This window comes from Brienomyrus brachyistius, chromosome 2, assembly GCF_023856365.1.
Source record: "Brienomyrus brachyistius isolate T26 chromosome 2, BBRACH_0.4, whole genome shotgun sequence".
Taxonomy (NCBI): Eukaryota; Metazoa; Chordata; class Actinopteri; order Osteoglossiformes; family Mormyridae; genus Brienomyrus; species Brienomyrus brachyistius.
The window spans coordinates 46,445,413-46,459,395 of record NC_064534.1 but is presented as its reverse complement, the minus strand read 5'-3'; the positions used below and the strand labels follow the sequence as shown (position 1 = coordinate 46,459,395).

At 43.1% G+C, this 13,983-nt stretch overlaps 1 protein-coding gene across 6 annotated transcripts in view; it reads left to right on the top strand.

Moving 5' to 3' along the window:
• Positions 1 to 11,426, top strand: part of cltcl1 (clathrin, heavy chain-like 1) — a 55,275-nt gene extending 43,849 nt beyond the window's left edge. Inside the window, exons 20-33 of one of the 6 annotated variants that reach the window (XM_048996394.1) lie at positions 1,394 to 1,577; positions 1,924 to 2,116; positions 2,793 to 2,950; positions 3,177 to 3,341; positions 3,573 to 3,680; positions 4,120 to 4,287; positions 4,369 to 4,518; positions 4,640 to 4,771; positions 5,073 to 5,183; positions 5,554 to 5,724; positions 6,159 to 6,380; positions 7,420 to 7,440; positions 9,395 to 9,442; positions 9,926 to 11,426. In XM_048996394.1, coding sequence (XP_048852351.1) covers positions 1,394 to 1,577; positions 1,924 to 2,116; positions 2,793 to 2,950; positions 3,177 to 3,341; positions 3,573 to 3,680; positions 4,120 to 4,287; positions 4,369 to 4,518; positions 4,640 to 4,771; positions 5,073 to 5,183; positions 5,554 to 5,724; positions 6,159 to 6,380; positions 7,420 to 7,440; positions 9,395 to 9,442; positions 9,926 to 9,937 — 1,843 coding nt within the window. In that variant the 3' untranslated portion in view covers positions 9,938 to 11,426. Of the gene's footprint in view, positions 1 to 1,393; positions 1,578 to 1,923; positions 2,117 to 2,792; positions 2,951 to 3,176; positions 3,342 to 3,572; positions 3,681 to 4,119; positions 4,288 to 4,368; positions 4,519 to 4,639; positions 4,772 to 5,072; positions 5,184 to 5,553; positions 5,725 to 6,158; positions 6,381 to 7,419; positions 7,447 to 9,394; positions 9,471 to 9,925 lie in introns of all 6 variants that reach the window. The other 5 variants (XM_048996370.1, XM_048996387.1, XM_048996360.1 and 2 more) reach the window with 5 other exon arrangements.
• Positions 11,427 to 13,983: the final 2,557 nt, after the last annotated feature.

Sequence of the window (13,983 nt, the reverse complement as noted above, 5' to 3'; positions counted from 1 at the left end):
AGTATTGAACTGAAGCTTGACTTTTAAACTATATTGCAAATCATATCGTAATTGCAATATCTGTTAGAAAAATTGCGATTAGATATTTTCTTGAAATTGTTTAGCCCTAGTGGAAGCTAACGATAACCACCAGCTTTTATTATGAATTTAGCTTTGGTTTGGTTTTGGGCTCTGAACATTAAATTCTGACCCATTTAACAATATGGTTCCACAGGGCTGGAGTGATTACCTGGGGATATTTAGGACTTACCCAGCTGGCAATCGTTGGATTCTGTAGAGTCTCCAGAATAAATTTACTTTCAGTGATATTTCATTTTCAAGGCACCGTTTACCCAGAACTAGCAAGGAGGATCTCAGCTCTTTATTGATCTATAAAGGAAAATAAAGGGAAACCAGGGGCCGTGACAGGATTTGTTACTTAGCTGGATAACTTATTTAAGGTAGTCCATTTAACTAAGGTGCCTGAAATCCGACGAGTAATGCAATTAAGCAAGAAATCCAGCTTTCTGATACACCCGCAGTTCTCTGCTTAGTTCAGAATACTCCAGTTTAAATGGACTTTATCTTTGTTCACTTACATTTAGCCCAGACTACTTTAAAAAGGCAACAGGTTATCAACCAATCACGTTTTGTGTTTACACATAGTCACCTAATAGCAGTCACCCTTCACTATGTGTGTGTATACAGTGCTGCAGGGTTAGAAAATACTGTTTATTCAAAGAAAAACAAATTAAGAAAAAACACATGTGCCACAATTGTTGGCACCCTGGGAAATTAAGGTGAAACCATGTAACTGAAGCATGTTTCTCATTTAAATTGGACTCTATTAAGTTACAGGTACTTCAGCAAACAGTGATTTTGTTTTTATAACCCTTACTAATTTTTACAAGGGGTGCCAATAATAGGGGAGGATGCTGTGCATATATACATGCACCACATACTCTTTTATTCGTCAAATTAATTGGTAGATTACTCGAATATTAATATAACCGATAAGTAACGGCCCTACGTATCTAAACCTTCTTTGGTTCCAACATAAAGTGGTTCCTAGAATGGTCATGGTGGACCTCATTTTGAATGGAGCACATGAGTCTTGCTCTACAAGAGAGAATACAGTAAAATCTCGTTTTAGTGGACTCTCTTATAACAGAATATCATCCATAATGGACAAGGTCCGCTGGTCCGTGCGCCTTTTAAGAACATGCAGAAGAAGCATCGGATATAGCGAACTCGCATATAACGGAATTTCACTTGTAACGGAGAAACAACTCTGGACGTAACAGACTTTGGATATAAGAGACTGTTTCGCCCGGTCCCTTGAAGTCCGTTTTAACTGGATTTTACTGTATTCTGTATTCAATTAACATTTAGCATTTTTTTCTTAATGTGACAGGAACCTGCAGAATCTCCTCATCCTGACAGCCATCAAAGCCGATCGTACCCGTGTGATGGAATACATCAACAGGCTGGACAACTATGATGCCCCTGACATTGCCAACATTGCCATCAGCAATGAGCTGTTTGAGGAAGCATTTGCCATCTTCCGCAAGTTCGATGTCAACACATCTGCCATCCAGGTCAAAATGAAACGCTTCTTCCAGTGCAGCATGCAATTATGGTTGAGACATCTCTCGAGTCACGCTATTGTATGCACCTGCATATGTGTGTACTACCTTATGTTTGAAACATCTGATGAAAAAGGAGATGGAAATTTGCAAAAACAGAAAAGTAATCAGAGCTTCAGTGTTTATCATGACTGTTAAAAGCATTATTGTACTGAAATACCACAGTCATCATGAGCCTGGCTTTTTTTGGATCTTACATGAAACAGTGACTTCTGACTGTTCTGCATTTGATTGTATGCCGTTGTAGTTTGAATGTCTCTCTGTGCTATTTGTGCTGCTGCTACTGTTTGGCTTCCAGGTTCTGATTGAGCACATTGGGAATCTCGATCGGGCCTATGAGTTTGCTGAGCGCTGCAATGAACCTGCTGTGTGGAGCCAGCTGGGCCGCGCACAGCTGCAGAAGGAGCTGGTCAAGGAGGCCATCGACTCCTACATCAAGGCAGATGATCCCTCTGCTTACATGGAGGTGGTCAGCGCGGCAAGCCGAAACAGTAAGGAGCCGGAGCGGGACCCCTTAGCTGAGTCTGTGGCACGTTCCTGAAGGATCAGGAGACTTCTTCTGGTTCTTACATGAGTAGAATTTTGCTGGGAAAATATGAGAAGTTCTGGTGTGTGCAAAGGCAAATAGCATTAAATGTTCAGCATCTGTTTGAAATGAAGTGTCAAGCTGATACACTATGGATATCGGTGGCAGGGAATGTTTAAAACAGGTGAATTGTGTCTATTACTGGTATAAAAGTGCTGTTTCTCTTCAGTCCTCCTTAAACACTCTCTGGCTGCAGTACCCATCTGTGCACAAGTTTAATGATCATGGTTTAATGGTGGTGATGGTTCTCATAGATGAGGAAGGCACTTGTCATTCTCGTGATGTCAGGATAATTAATCATGTTTGTGAAGAGACTGCACTTCTGATCAGTATGATGCAGAAAAAATACAAACATACCTGTTTGCTGGCTTTATGCTGGGATACAGCTTCTACCTTTCGGCTGACATTAGTAAACTGCATTTGGCAGATTTTTCAACTTTAGTCAATCAACATGTGCAAGAGATTTGGAGACTCATTGTGTCGTTGATATTTCAGTAAATTGGAATATGGACTGGATTTTGGAATATGGACTGGGAGACTGATTTGTTTTCAGATGGGTGACTTTGGTTATGACTCCTCAGATAACTGGGAGGACCTGGTGAAGTTCCTGCAAATGGCTCGCAAGAAGGCAAGGGAGTCCTACGTGGAGACGGAGCTGATCTTTGCCCTGGCAAAGACCAACCGACTGTCAGAGCTTGAGGAATTTGTGAGCGGCCCCAACAATGCTCACATCCAGCAGGTATGACCTCACCCTGGCCAGACTCTTTGGAAGTGTTCTGAATCACTTGGGCTACATGTCATGGTCGTGTGCCTTCCCGAGTCTTTATGTGTGTTTTATTCCATTCACACCGAACAAAATGAACTCTCATGACAGGGGTTGCCGCATGCCTGGGACAGTTGTGGTTGTCTAGCTTCACACGGGTCCCCTTTAACCTGTGAGACTGACTTCTCCTCTCACACTGCAGGTGGGAGACCGCTGCTATGATGACGGCATGTATGACGCAGCCAAGCTCCTGTACAACAATGTGTCCAACTTTGCCCGGCTGGCCTCCACATTGGTGCACCTGGGTGAATACCAGGCAGCCGTTGACAGTGCTCGTAAGGCCAACAGCACTCGCACCTGGAAGGAAGTAAGTCCTCCCCCTGCTCTTTTGATGCCCCCCCCCCCACATACATACACACACACACACACAACCCTTCAGGCTCTGAAACAACCGTTAGTATCCCATCCCTAAATCCCTTGGGTTTTCAAGTATGTTTCGTTTCCATCATGCCCTATCGGACTTGCATGGGTGTTATGCTGTGATGTGACTGATGAATGTTGTACATTGTCTGGCTTCACATGGGGTCTCCTGCACTAGGTGTGCTTTGCCTGTGTGGATGGGACAGAGTTCCGGCTGGCCCAGATTTGTGGCCTCCACATCGTCATCCACGCTGATGAACTGGAGGAGCTCATTAGTTATTATCAGGTATGCTGGCAGCTCATATTGGCACTTTCAAGATGTGTCTGTGTTGCAGAAATCCTTGCTTTTAGAACTATGTTGCTGTAATATTTAGAATCTCTTGCATTAATGCATGTACTACAGCACAATAAGAGCATTGAGAATGTGTGCTGTAGATGCAAAGATCTTTATGCTGTAAATAGGTTTTTGGAGTGACACACTCTGCCTCAGAGGAGTGCATTCAGTCATCAGCCTGTTCTTTTTGCCGAGGTGTGATTGTAATAGTGTAGTTGGTTGTCTGAGAGTTAGGGCCAAACACTAGGAGTGAGTGACTCTTAAGGAATGCATAGGTAGTGCACCTAGTCAAAGACTGTCAACATGTGCAGAAATGTGATCTGTAAGACACTCTGGAGCAGATACCCTCCTTAGAACTTAAAGGGGGGTTGTGCCTTGTCTCATCCTCTAGGACCGGGGATACTTTGAAGAGCTGATAGCTCTGCTGGAAGCAGCACTAGGCCTGGAGCGTGCCCATATGGGCATGTTCACAGAGCTGGCTATCCTCTACTCAAAGTTCAAACCGCAGAAGATGAGGGAGCACCTAGAACTCTTTTGGTCCCGGGTCAACATCCCCAAGGTAACGTCCTAGAAGCAGGCGAGCTATGATGGGCTTCTTACTAATTATCAGTGTCAAATTATTGTCATCACTGCTGACCAGGTGCTCCGTGCTGCGGAACAAGCACACCTGTGGGGAGAGCTTGTCTTCCTCTACGACAAGTATGAAGAGTATGACAATGCAGTCATTACCATGATGAACCACCCAACTGATGCCTGGAAAGAGGGCCAGTTCAAGGACATCATCACCAAGGTGAGCTGATACCCTGCACAAAGTCACACTGTAAGCACTGCAAGCCAGAGTCATAAATCCTGCCATAATAATAATAACAATGGTGGTGTTGTATTGATTTATGTTTTGTATCCATTTACAGGTCGCTAATATGGAGTTGTACTATAAGGCCCTACAGTTCTACCTGGACTATAAGCCCCTCCTGATAAATGACCTGCTGACTGTCCTTTCTCCTCGGCTGGACCACACGAGAGCTGTTTCTTTCTTCTCCAAGGTAGGGAGCATACAGTGGCAGTGGGCGGGGGGCACAATGCTTTCAGCTGAGTTGTCAGTCAGCACACTATGGAAAGCTGTGTTCAAGCTGGTTTTGTTTCTCCCAAGGTCATCTGCTGGAACTGACTTTCTGTTCTCTGAACAGTTCGCAGATGAGCTCTGCTGTAGATAACACTGGGAACGTGGTGTGTAAGGGGATGTCAGCCAATACATTACAAGGGCTCTGTTCTCAAGTCAAAGAAATGGATGTAGATCAACTTACGAACAATCTTAACATGATTATTTTTTTCCATGCCTAACAGATGGGCCAGCTGAAGCTCGTCAAGCCTTACCTCCGGTCTGTGCAGAGCCACAACAACAAGGGGGTCAACGAGGCCTTAAACATGCTCCTTACGGAGGAGGAGGACTTCCAGGTGACCTGCTGCACTGCCCTAGAAAGCCTTTACTGTAGTCAAGCCCAAGGCTCTGTTTGGGCTCAGTGTGTGTCTCAGGAATGTTCAGCAGTGCTGTCCCCATTTCGGCCTCTTCTGACCTGAAATTCTATGTCTGGTCCATTTCATAAATTGCAAAAAAAAAGAAAGGGTTAAAACGTGTGTCTTCTGCTCCTCATCATACGGTGATGACTGTACCGAATGTCATCCCACCCCCCGACCCCCATCATGAGAATTGTTGTGTTTGTGCTTCAGAGTTAATAAAGGTCTCCATATGATATAGATTATGTGGACCTCTCTGGTTTGCTGGTCTATATGCATGTCCAAACCATTTGCATGGTTGCCTTTTCAGGGTCTGAGGGCCTCCATCGATGCGTACGATAACTTTGACAACATCAGCCTGGCACAGAGGCTGGAGAAGCATGAGCTGATTGAGTTCCGCCGTATTGCTGCATACCTCTACAAGGGCAACAACCGCTGGAAGCAGAGTGTGGAGCTGTGCAAGAAGGACCGACTATACAAGGTGGGGCGCCAGTCAGCGGAGCCCTCAGAGGTCCACCTTTCAGGAGATGTGGCGCTTTAATGCTGTCTCAGCATTGATGCTTCTTCTGGTTTCTGTTTTCTTAATGAGTTTGTTTTACACCTGTAAGTCATTTCTCTAATAATTAAAAAGGTTCCTGAAACGCATCATATACGCTTTTTCCGACCACGTTATCCCTGCTGACTGTAGACTTGTCTTGGGACGCTAGCCTGCTAAGTGTGCTAACCGAGACTATTATGCATATTATCATGCAGAAGTACTTACCTCAGTGCTAACCTGTTGACTGTGATCACAGGCCTGTTACAAAATGTACGCTAATAATGTCAAAAATAAACTTAAACCCTTTGTAGACGTTTAAACTAATCAAACATTCTAGCCATACTAACAGTGACCTCACACCTGCCGCCTTGTCTCAGGATGCCATGCTTTACGCGGCCGAGTCCAAGGATTCAGAACTGGCAGAGAAACTCCTACAGTGGTTCCTGGAAGAGGGCAAGAAGGAGTGCTTTGCGGCCTGCCTCTTCGCCTCCTATGACCTGCTCCACCCAGACGTGGTGCTGGAGCTGGCCTGGAGGCACCGCATCATGGATTTCGCCATGCCCTACTTCATCCAGGTGATGAGGGAGTACTTGACTAAGGTGAGTGTGAAGATCTGGAACACTACCCAGACTGCCGTGCAGTGGCCACATAACAATAGTCTCAGGTTTTGTTGAATTTTTTTAATTAGTTGGTCAAAATAAATATAGGATCATCGCCAAAAAATATTGTTCATTTGCAGGTAGTATGTTTATTTATCACTTAAAATATAATACATGGCAATATTCCCAGCATCTACTACTGGTGCGTTCTGTCAGTTTAGTCTTGTATGGGTGCAGTGCTTTTGGATTTTCAATCGCCTTTTTTGTCGTCTTCACGGATGTTTTGCTTTCTGTAGTGTCTAATTCACGGTTTGGTCTGGAAGCCAGACGGCTGTCTCTTAACATCCATTCAGTACGTATTGTACATGTTGGCCTTTCAGATGAGATAAAGTCATGTCTGCTGTTTTCAGAGTGGATGTGATGGTTTTATTTAATCTATAATGATCGATGACTTCCTTGGATTATTGTGTGTGATCTAGAAAATGGAAGCCAGTGTAGATACCTTTCTTTGCTTATTTTATACAAACTGTAAAAGGCAAAGAGAGCTTGGGAACATTGTGTGGGGTGTATCGCACCTCAGACAAATCAAAAAGAGAATAGGGAACTCCTTATATTTATCCATCTATGTTCCAGCTGCTTATTCGGTATCGGGTTCTGGAAGCTTATAATTATAGCCAAAAAATTGTTCCCAAAAGTAATGTGACTATTAGCACTGTGTCTATATCCCATTTTCAGTCAGCCTTCATTTGGTGAACTTCCAAATAAAGGCATGGTTTCTAATCTTCAGGACTGCACTCATCTCAGCTGTGAATGTGCTTTTAAAATGGGTTTTGTGGAACTACATTGATTCTTTTGCTGCAAGAAGACAGCTTCACAGTCCATTGGCAAAGCTCCATTTCATGTAATTTTAAGTGTCTTTGTGAAACCCTGTGATCCTTCATGGAGGACAATGTTTAAAAAAAAACAACAGAATAACGCAGAAGGAAAAGAGAACTTGCTGCTGATGCTGTGAGGATCCTGACTCTGGATTTTCTTACAGGTCGATCTGATTGCGGCGAAGGTGACGGTCTCTGCCTTTTAATTTTTCTCCTCCTTTTGCTGTTGTAACATAGATCTAGGTTTCTGATATAGGAACCTACCTGTAGTTATAGTGAATGTCTAACTATGATGCTCTTCTAACACACGTGTCAGCCTGGTTTCTGTTTTAACAAGTTGTCTAGGCCCTGTTCAGTAACTGAGTGCATCTTTAAGGAGTGTTTACACTAATTCTACAAGCACTGCTGTCACACCCAAAGTGTTTCAGACTGTCCTGTAGGGAAATCTGTCCCTGTCCCCATAAAAACATCACTGGAGCATCCATCTCAGACCAGATCTCTGGCACTTATTTTTCATGTACGGGAGTCCCATTTGTAATCATAAACTGGGAAAGTGCTGTGAAATTGTAAAATGTGCTAACCACCTGATCCCTGTGCCTCGCCACCCCCAAAGAAAACTGATTTTCTTTGTTATTAAAAAACATTTAAGATTGCTTGAATTGACATAATGATTACTTAAATTGAGTACAAGTAGTGCTAAGTACTTTTACAATTGCTTCATTACTATTGCTTATCGTTATCTTGATTGAAAATGAAATTGTTTTTCTCCGGCATGAGAGGTTTGACATTTCTAAATGCCATCAAGTTAGCATATTGATAGTGTAATAGCCTTATTTGGTTTCACCGTGAAATCCGAATCCATATTTATTTTAATATTTTGTGATTTTAAGTTAACGCTTCTGCTAACTTTGGCTTTAGAAGATAATTGCTTGCATGTACAACTTAGATGACTTTGCAAGGAAGTGGTATTGTCCAGCACATTAAAATATGCTTTCTTATGGATTACTGGGTAGTATCTCATTTTTAGTGTATATAAATACATATTTGCATGATTGGAGTGCTTGTTGTCTGTAATATGAAAGATTATTTTTGTGTCTCTTGGAACAATTCATGAGAACTGCAACAGAGTTTAAGTGCAATTTGGATGTGGTATTACAGCATTAGTGCAGTGGTTATCACTCGCGGCAAGAAGGTCCTGGGTCCGTTCCCGGGTGTGGGTTCGCACGCTCTCCCCTTGTTCGTGTGGGTTTTTGCTGGGAATTTCGGTTTCCTCCCACAGTCTAAGAGTGTGCAGGGTAGGCTGATTGGTGTATCTAAATTGGCCCTGTAGTTGGGTGAGTGTGTGCGCCCTGCGGTGTGTTGGTGTCCGCCCAGGGTTGGTTCCCACCTGCCCCCGTTGTTCTGGGGATAGGCTCCGGCCCCCCGCAACCACAGTGGGGATTAAGCGGCTGTGATAATGAATGGATGGATATTACAGCATTAATGTTGTCTTGTAGAGAGAGATTTGTCCTGTCCATAAGACATCTTTGAATGTGGTGTTTAAAAAGCATGACATTTTGTGAAGAAATTTTGTGTGCATGGTGCTTGGCAGTTATTCTGACCTACAGAATGGGTGACTGTCTCATTGACCCAGGATATCAGAACTGCTGAGTCACTGTCTTTGTGGAATTTTGAGAACTGTTTTTTGTTTGCCTGCTCATTGGCACTTACTGGTTGTTAGCATTTATTTGCCCTTCAATATTACAATCAAGTCAATTCTTAAGTGCTATTTTAAATTATTTAATAGAGTTGCCTTTTGTTTGGAAGTGCTGCTGATGATGAAGACCTAAGACTACTTAGTACACACAAGCTTATTAATTCTGAGTGACTAGAGCTTAGTTTTTCTGCTGTCTCCATTGAAATATTACAGTAATCTATTGAGTAATATTTAGAATAGTGGGTGTGTGGTATTTTTAAATGTGTTAGGAAAATTTGCCGATTATCTGGATAGAAGATTTGACTTGATTGGCAGTTTTGTGGGGAAATTATCTAAAATTTTAAGCAGCATCATGTCCTGCAGTCACATTTTCCGTTTGTGGACACCTGAGGATGTGCAATCTGGGTGACGCAAGTGAAACAGACTTCCCTTTTCACCTGCAGGTAGACAAACTGGAAGCTTCAGAAAGCCAAAGGAAGACCGAGGAGGAGGTGACAGAGCCCACTCCCATTGTGTTTGGTATGTGTGTCATGTTGTCCAGGTTGCCTTCAGCTCGGCGAGCGTCTGCTCCTTCCACTTCTGCGCTGACTTGGACCTGGCAGCTCCTGCTCAGCTCAGAAAATGCAGCATTTACTGACATTTGAAAGTGATAAATAGTGACATGGCACACACTGAGGACCGAGGCTTGCATGAGTCGCTGTATGCCCTTACAGATGTGAGTGTATGTGTAATCAGGTTGGCCACTAAAAGCACCATGATGCCAGACAAGTATCTCATTCTGCAGCTTTTTGGGCTTCTTAAGAGTGTGTCTGTCTGTGTGTCTGTCTGTCTGTCTGTGTGTCTGTCTGTCTGTCTGTCTGTCTGTCTGTCTGTCTGTCTGTCTGTGTGTCTGTCTGTCTGTGTGTCTGTCTGTGTGTGTCTGTGTGTCTTTGCTGGCATGTAACCTACTTGTTATGTCCACTCTCATCCTACAGGCCAGCAGCTGATGTTGACAGCTGGCCCAAGCACTGTGCCCCCCCAGCCTGGGTACCCAGGGTACGGCTACGCTGCACCTCCCTACACCCAGCCCACCTATGGCTTCAACATGTGAAGGCGGGGTCCACACCTGCTCCGCCCACATCGACCTCACCTATCCAATGGCAAGCTAGGGATTCACACAGCACATCACGCCTTTTTGTTATCGCCAAGCCAGCTCCGCGCAGCATGAAGACAATGCCCAGCTCCTCTCGCGACACAGCCTGCTTCTGCGTGCTCGTTCCCCCGCCCATCCTCTTGTCCAGTTTCCGTCACACTCCACCTGGAGGGTTCTGCGCCTTTCGGATTGCCGTGTTAATTGTGAGCTGGCAGCACTGATTCTGAAATGACACTGTGCGGGAGGGTCTTTATACTCCATATGTACATTGTATCATGGGGAGGGTAAGTCTTGGCTTGCCCCTCTCTTTTTTTGGACATTTGAATAACTGCATATTGACCTGCTGCGGATGCCCATTATGTTCTTGTGGTAGAATAACATCACTAATCAGCTTTCTGCAGGTGTTACATGTGGGGAGGGGTTTGTTCAGTTTTGTGTTCTAAGCATGGTGGAATGTAGATAACGCCGACATCTCTCTTCAGCAGTGTCACTCATCACTACAGTAAGGCACATGCTGGTCTTTGTTTCCCTACAGTGTTGCCACAAGTAGTCATGGAAGCCAGGCTGAAGTATACTCACCTTCACATTGACTAACAGTACAGGGCTCTGCAGTCCTGCGGATGGTAGTCTTGAGCAAGGAGTAGCGAACTTACAGTGTACTTGTTTGTGCATGTACCGGCAAGCCGTATAGAGCTGTAACGATGCAAAATGGAGCACAATTTAGATGTGGTGAAAGTGTTACCGATGTAGTGAGAAGACCCTTGAAATGTGTGTTGTGAAGAATTCAGCCTTTCTTACGAAAGGGCCAGGTAGGACCACAAGGAACATTTTAAATAGTACAAATGCGTTGAAGAAATAAGATACAGGATAAATGGATTATATCGCTGTACCACTTTTCCAAAGTAGTATCATCATTTTAATGTACTGCAAATGTATAATTTAAGGTAATGAAATGTTACTATTCCTAATTAATCAAACACCAATATAATATAAAACCATATGTATTGTCTATAGTGCATTGTTGTAGTCTTAAGCATAGTATTATTTTTAAAAAAAAAAAACAAATACAAAACAAATTATTCAGCACGTGTCAACAGATTTCTTTTTTCAATTTTAAGTAGCAGGCTTGAAAATGTTGTGTAGCTCCTGTATTGACAGCCAGTTCCCCTGCCACCGTATCTCTATGGAGTTCTGCTGACTGGGGTCTTCAGCGGTTCCTTCCGTCCTGCCGGCGTGCTGTTGGCCAAACATTTGGATTCAACAGATTCTCAACTATAAAGTGTTTCCTTCCCTCCCTGCACAAGTCATGCCTTCTGAAGGAGAAATAAAGTTTACACACATTGTCTCTGTTTCATAGATTCCACTTTCTCCCTACAGGCCAAGCCAGAAGCGTTTAAAGTCTGATTCAGCTCTCGGAAGTCGAAACGTTCTTGTGTTTAGTTACCAGCTACTGCATTGTCAAAATATTTACTCTGGGGGTTAGAATGATAAAGAGATGCAGAAATTTTCAACATGTAATGTGAAATGAAAGTGATAAGTAGAATTAAAGGAGGACATGGGGAAATGAAGAACCTTTAGGGTATTTGTTGATTTTCCTCCTCATTCATCTGATCTGGCACATTTTGTAGGAGCTGGTCTTTCCTAGGGCTTCCAGTATTATGTAACTGATTGGTTCATAAGCTAAAACTTTCTGCAGAAGATGGGAAGGAATCTTCCTCCTTGCGCTATATATAAAGTGCTCTTTGGTTCATGTAGGATGTGATAATGAAGCCTTATTGTTCTGAGAAAATGCTAATTTTGGGCTTCTCATGGATGTTGTACTCTGCCCTCTAGTGGGAGAAATGGATACAAACTGGGCAGTGTCTCTTCAAGTAGGCTAATTTTGAGAAATTGGTGCTGGTGTGAAGCACAATGTCTTTAAAAAATACATTACAGTTTTCTATTAGTGTAACTTTTGAGGAGTCAATAATTTTTGGGAACATTATATAACAAGCCAGATGAAGTGATATGTGGCTGGCTATGGGAAGAACCGTGTGGCGAATCTGCTAGGAACAGTTATGCTTCCAAAGCTGTTTGAAAGCACTTCGCAGCTTCTACAGCCCTGTGCACAGGCAGGATCCATGTTATTCTCTTCTCCTGCCGTTCGCTTTGCAACATTTTGTTGTGTTTCCGTCCCCCATCCCTGCCAGCTTTTCTGATTTCAGTTAATTTTCTCAGCCATATCCCTGAACACTACGAATATTCATTAATAAGAATACTGATAAGAGATGGGAGCTTTATTGTCATCATACTGCAGTAGAATGACATTTTGCTGACACTTCTTGTGCAGCAATTTTAAAATAACAGTCAGAAAGCAGGTACTTCCAAAATAAAGTGCCAACTACAGACAGCAATAACATGCAGAAGGGAGATAATAAATATAAAATATAAATATGCAAATGTTAATGGCAGTGTGTCTTTATAGTGCCTGTATTTGTTGAAAATGGGGAGGTAATGTATGGAAATATTTACAGTTCTGGGGGGTTGGGAAGGGTGTTCAGGGTGCTGAGAGCCACAGATCTGGGGAAGAAGCTGTTTCTCAGTCTGATAGTCCGGCATCTGAGTCACTTTCTTGGCAGCAGCGGAATTCATCAGGTTAGAGATCTTCTTCCTACTGTAGTGAACTGAACTCATGATGCGGCCTGCATAAAAAATGCACTTCTTGAGGAAAAAAATACATATCTGACACTGGCATCATAGGTGCAGGGTAAGTTAAGTTGAAATTGGTTACTACTGTGTTTCAGTGTAAATGCCACCGACCCCTGCAATTTTATGGTAAGGTTGGCTGCAATGAATTAGTCTTCAGCCAGCACCATAACTAGTAGCTCTGATTGACTAAATCAGTATTTCCCAACCTGGTCCTCTGGGACCCTCAGACATTCCAAATTTTTGCTCCCTTCCAGCTCACTGCAAAGATGTGGACTGTTTGGCAGGGTGCTGGGAGGGAGCAAAAACTTGGACTGTCTGAGAGTCCCTTAGGATTGGGTTGGGAACGTTTCTGCTATATGTCAAGAATTGAGCAATATCCATCCTTCCTACCTCCAACCGCATCACCACATACTGTTACTCTGACCTGATCGATAATTGACTTCTTTAATTAATGGACTTTTAAGATTTTTAATTTGCCAATTTTTATTATACATAGCACAAAGTTAACGTGTTATTTAAAAAATCCAAATTTCCATTCAGTACGATCATTTTCAAAATTACATTACATATTTCATGACACCTGTGTAAATCTATCCATTAGAATATAAAAGTGATAAGCTCGGTTGTACTTCATTAACTTTGTGCATTAATTAGGTGTACAACAATGTAACAAAGCTGAAAGCACATGCGCGTGAATTTGCCCGTTTGTATTTCAACCGATGAATGGGCATAATTTTGAGATTCACGCCCCTCGGCTCTCAGCACCACGGGCCTCAGAAGGAAGCATGACATGATAAATTTCTCTGAAGCGTTAAGAAATTTGGGCGAGGTTTTTTTAAAGAAAAAAAAATAAAAATCATGCAATCAGCCTTTCATGCAGAGGGTCCCGATGCCGGCGTGGATATAAGTCCCCTTGTAATCAGCGCGGTTGTTGCGCTATGCTTGTGTATAAGTGCTACAACTCCTTTGACCGACGCCCCTAGAGCCTATTTAGTTGGGCTTCAGCCCCCTGAAAAATAATTATTCTACATTTCAAACCCCCAGCTCGGCATATTTTATCGTAGCCCTACCTTTCTGCGAAGTTTATCACAAGAGACCCCGCCCATCTCTCCGCTCGGCAACTTGTGATCATCTGGACTATCTTCCCATACGGGTATAAAGCAGAAGAGGGTGACAACTTGGTTCTCTGTATGTGTCTAAGAAAATGCAATT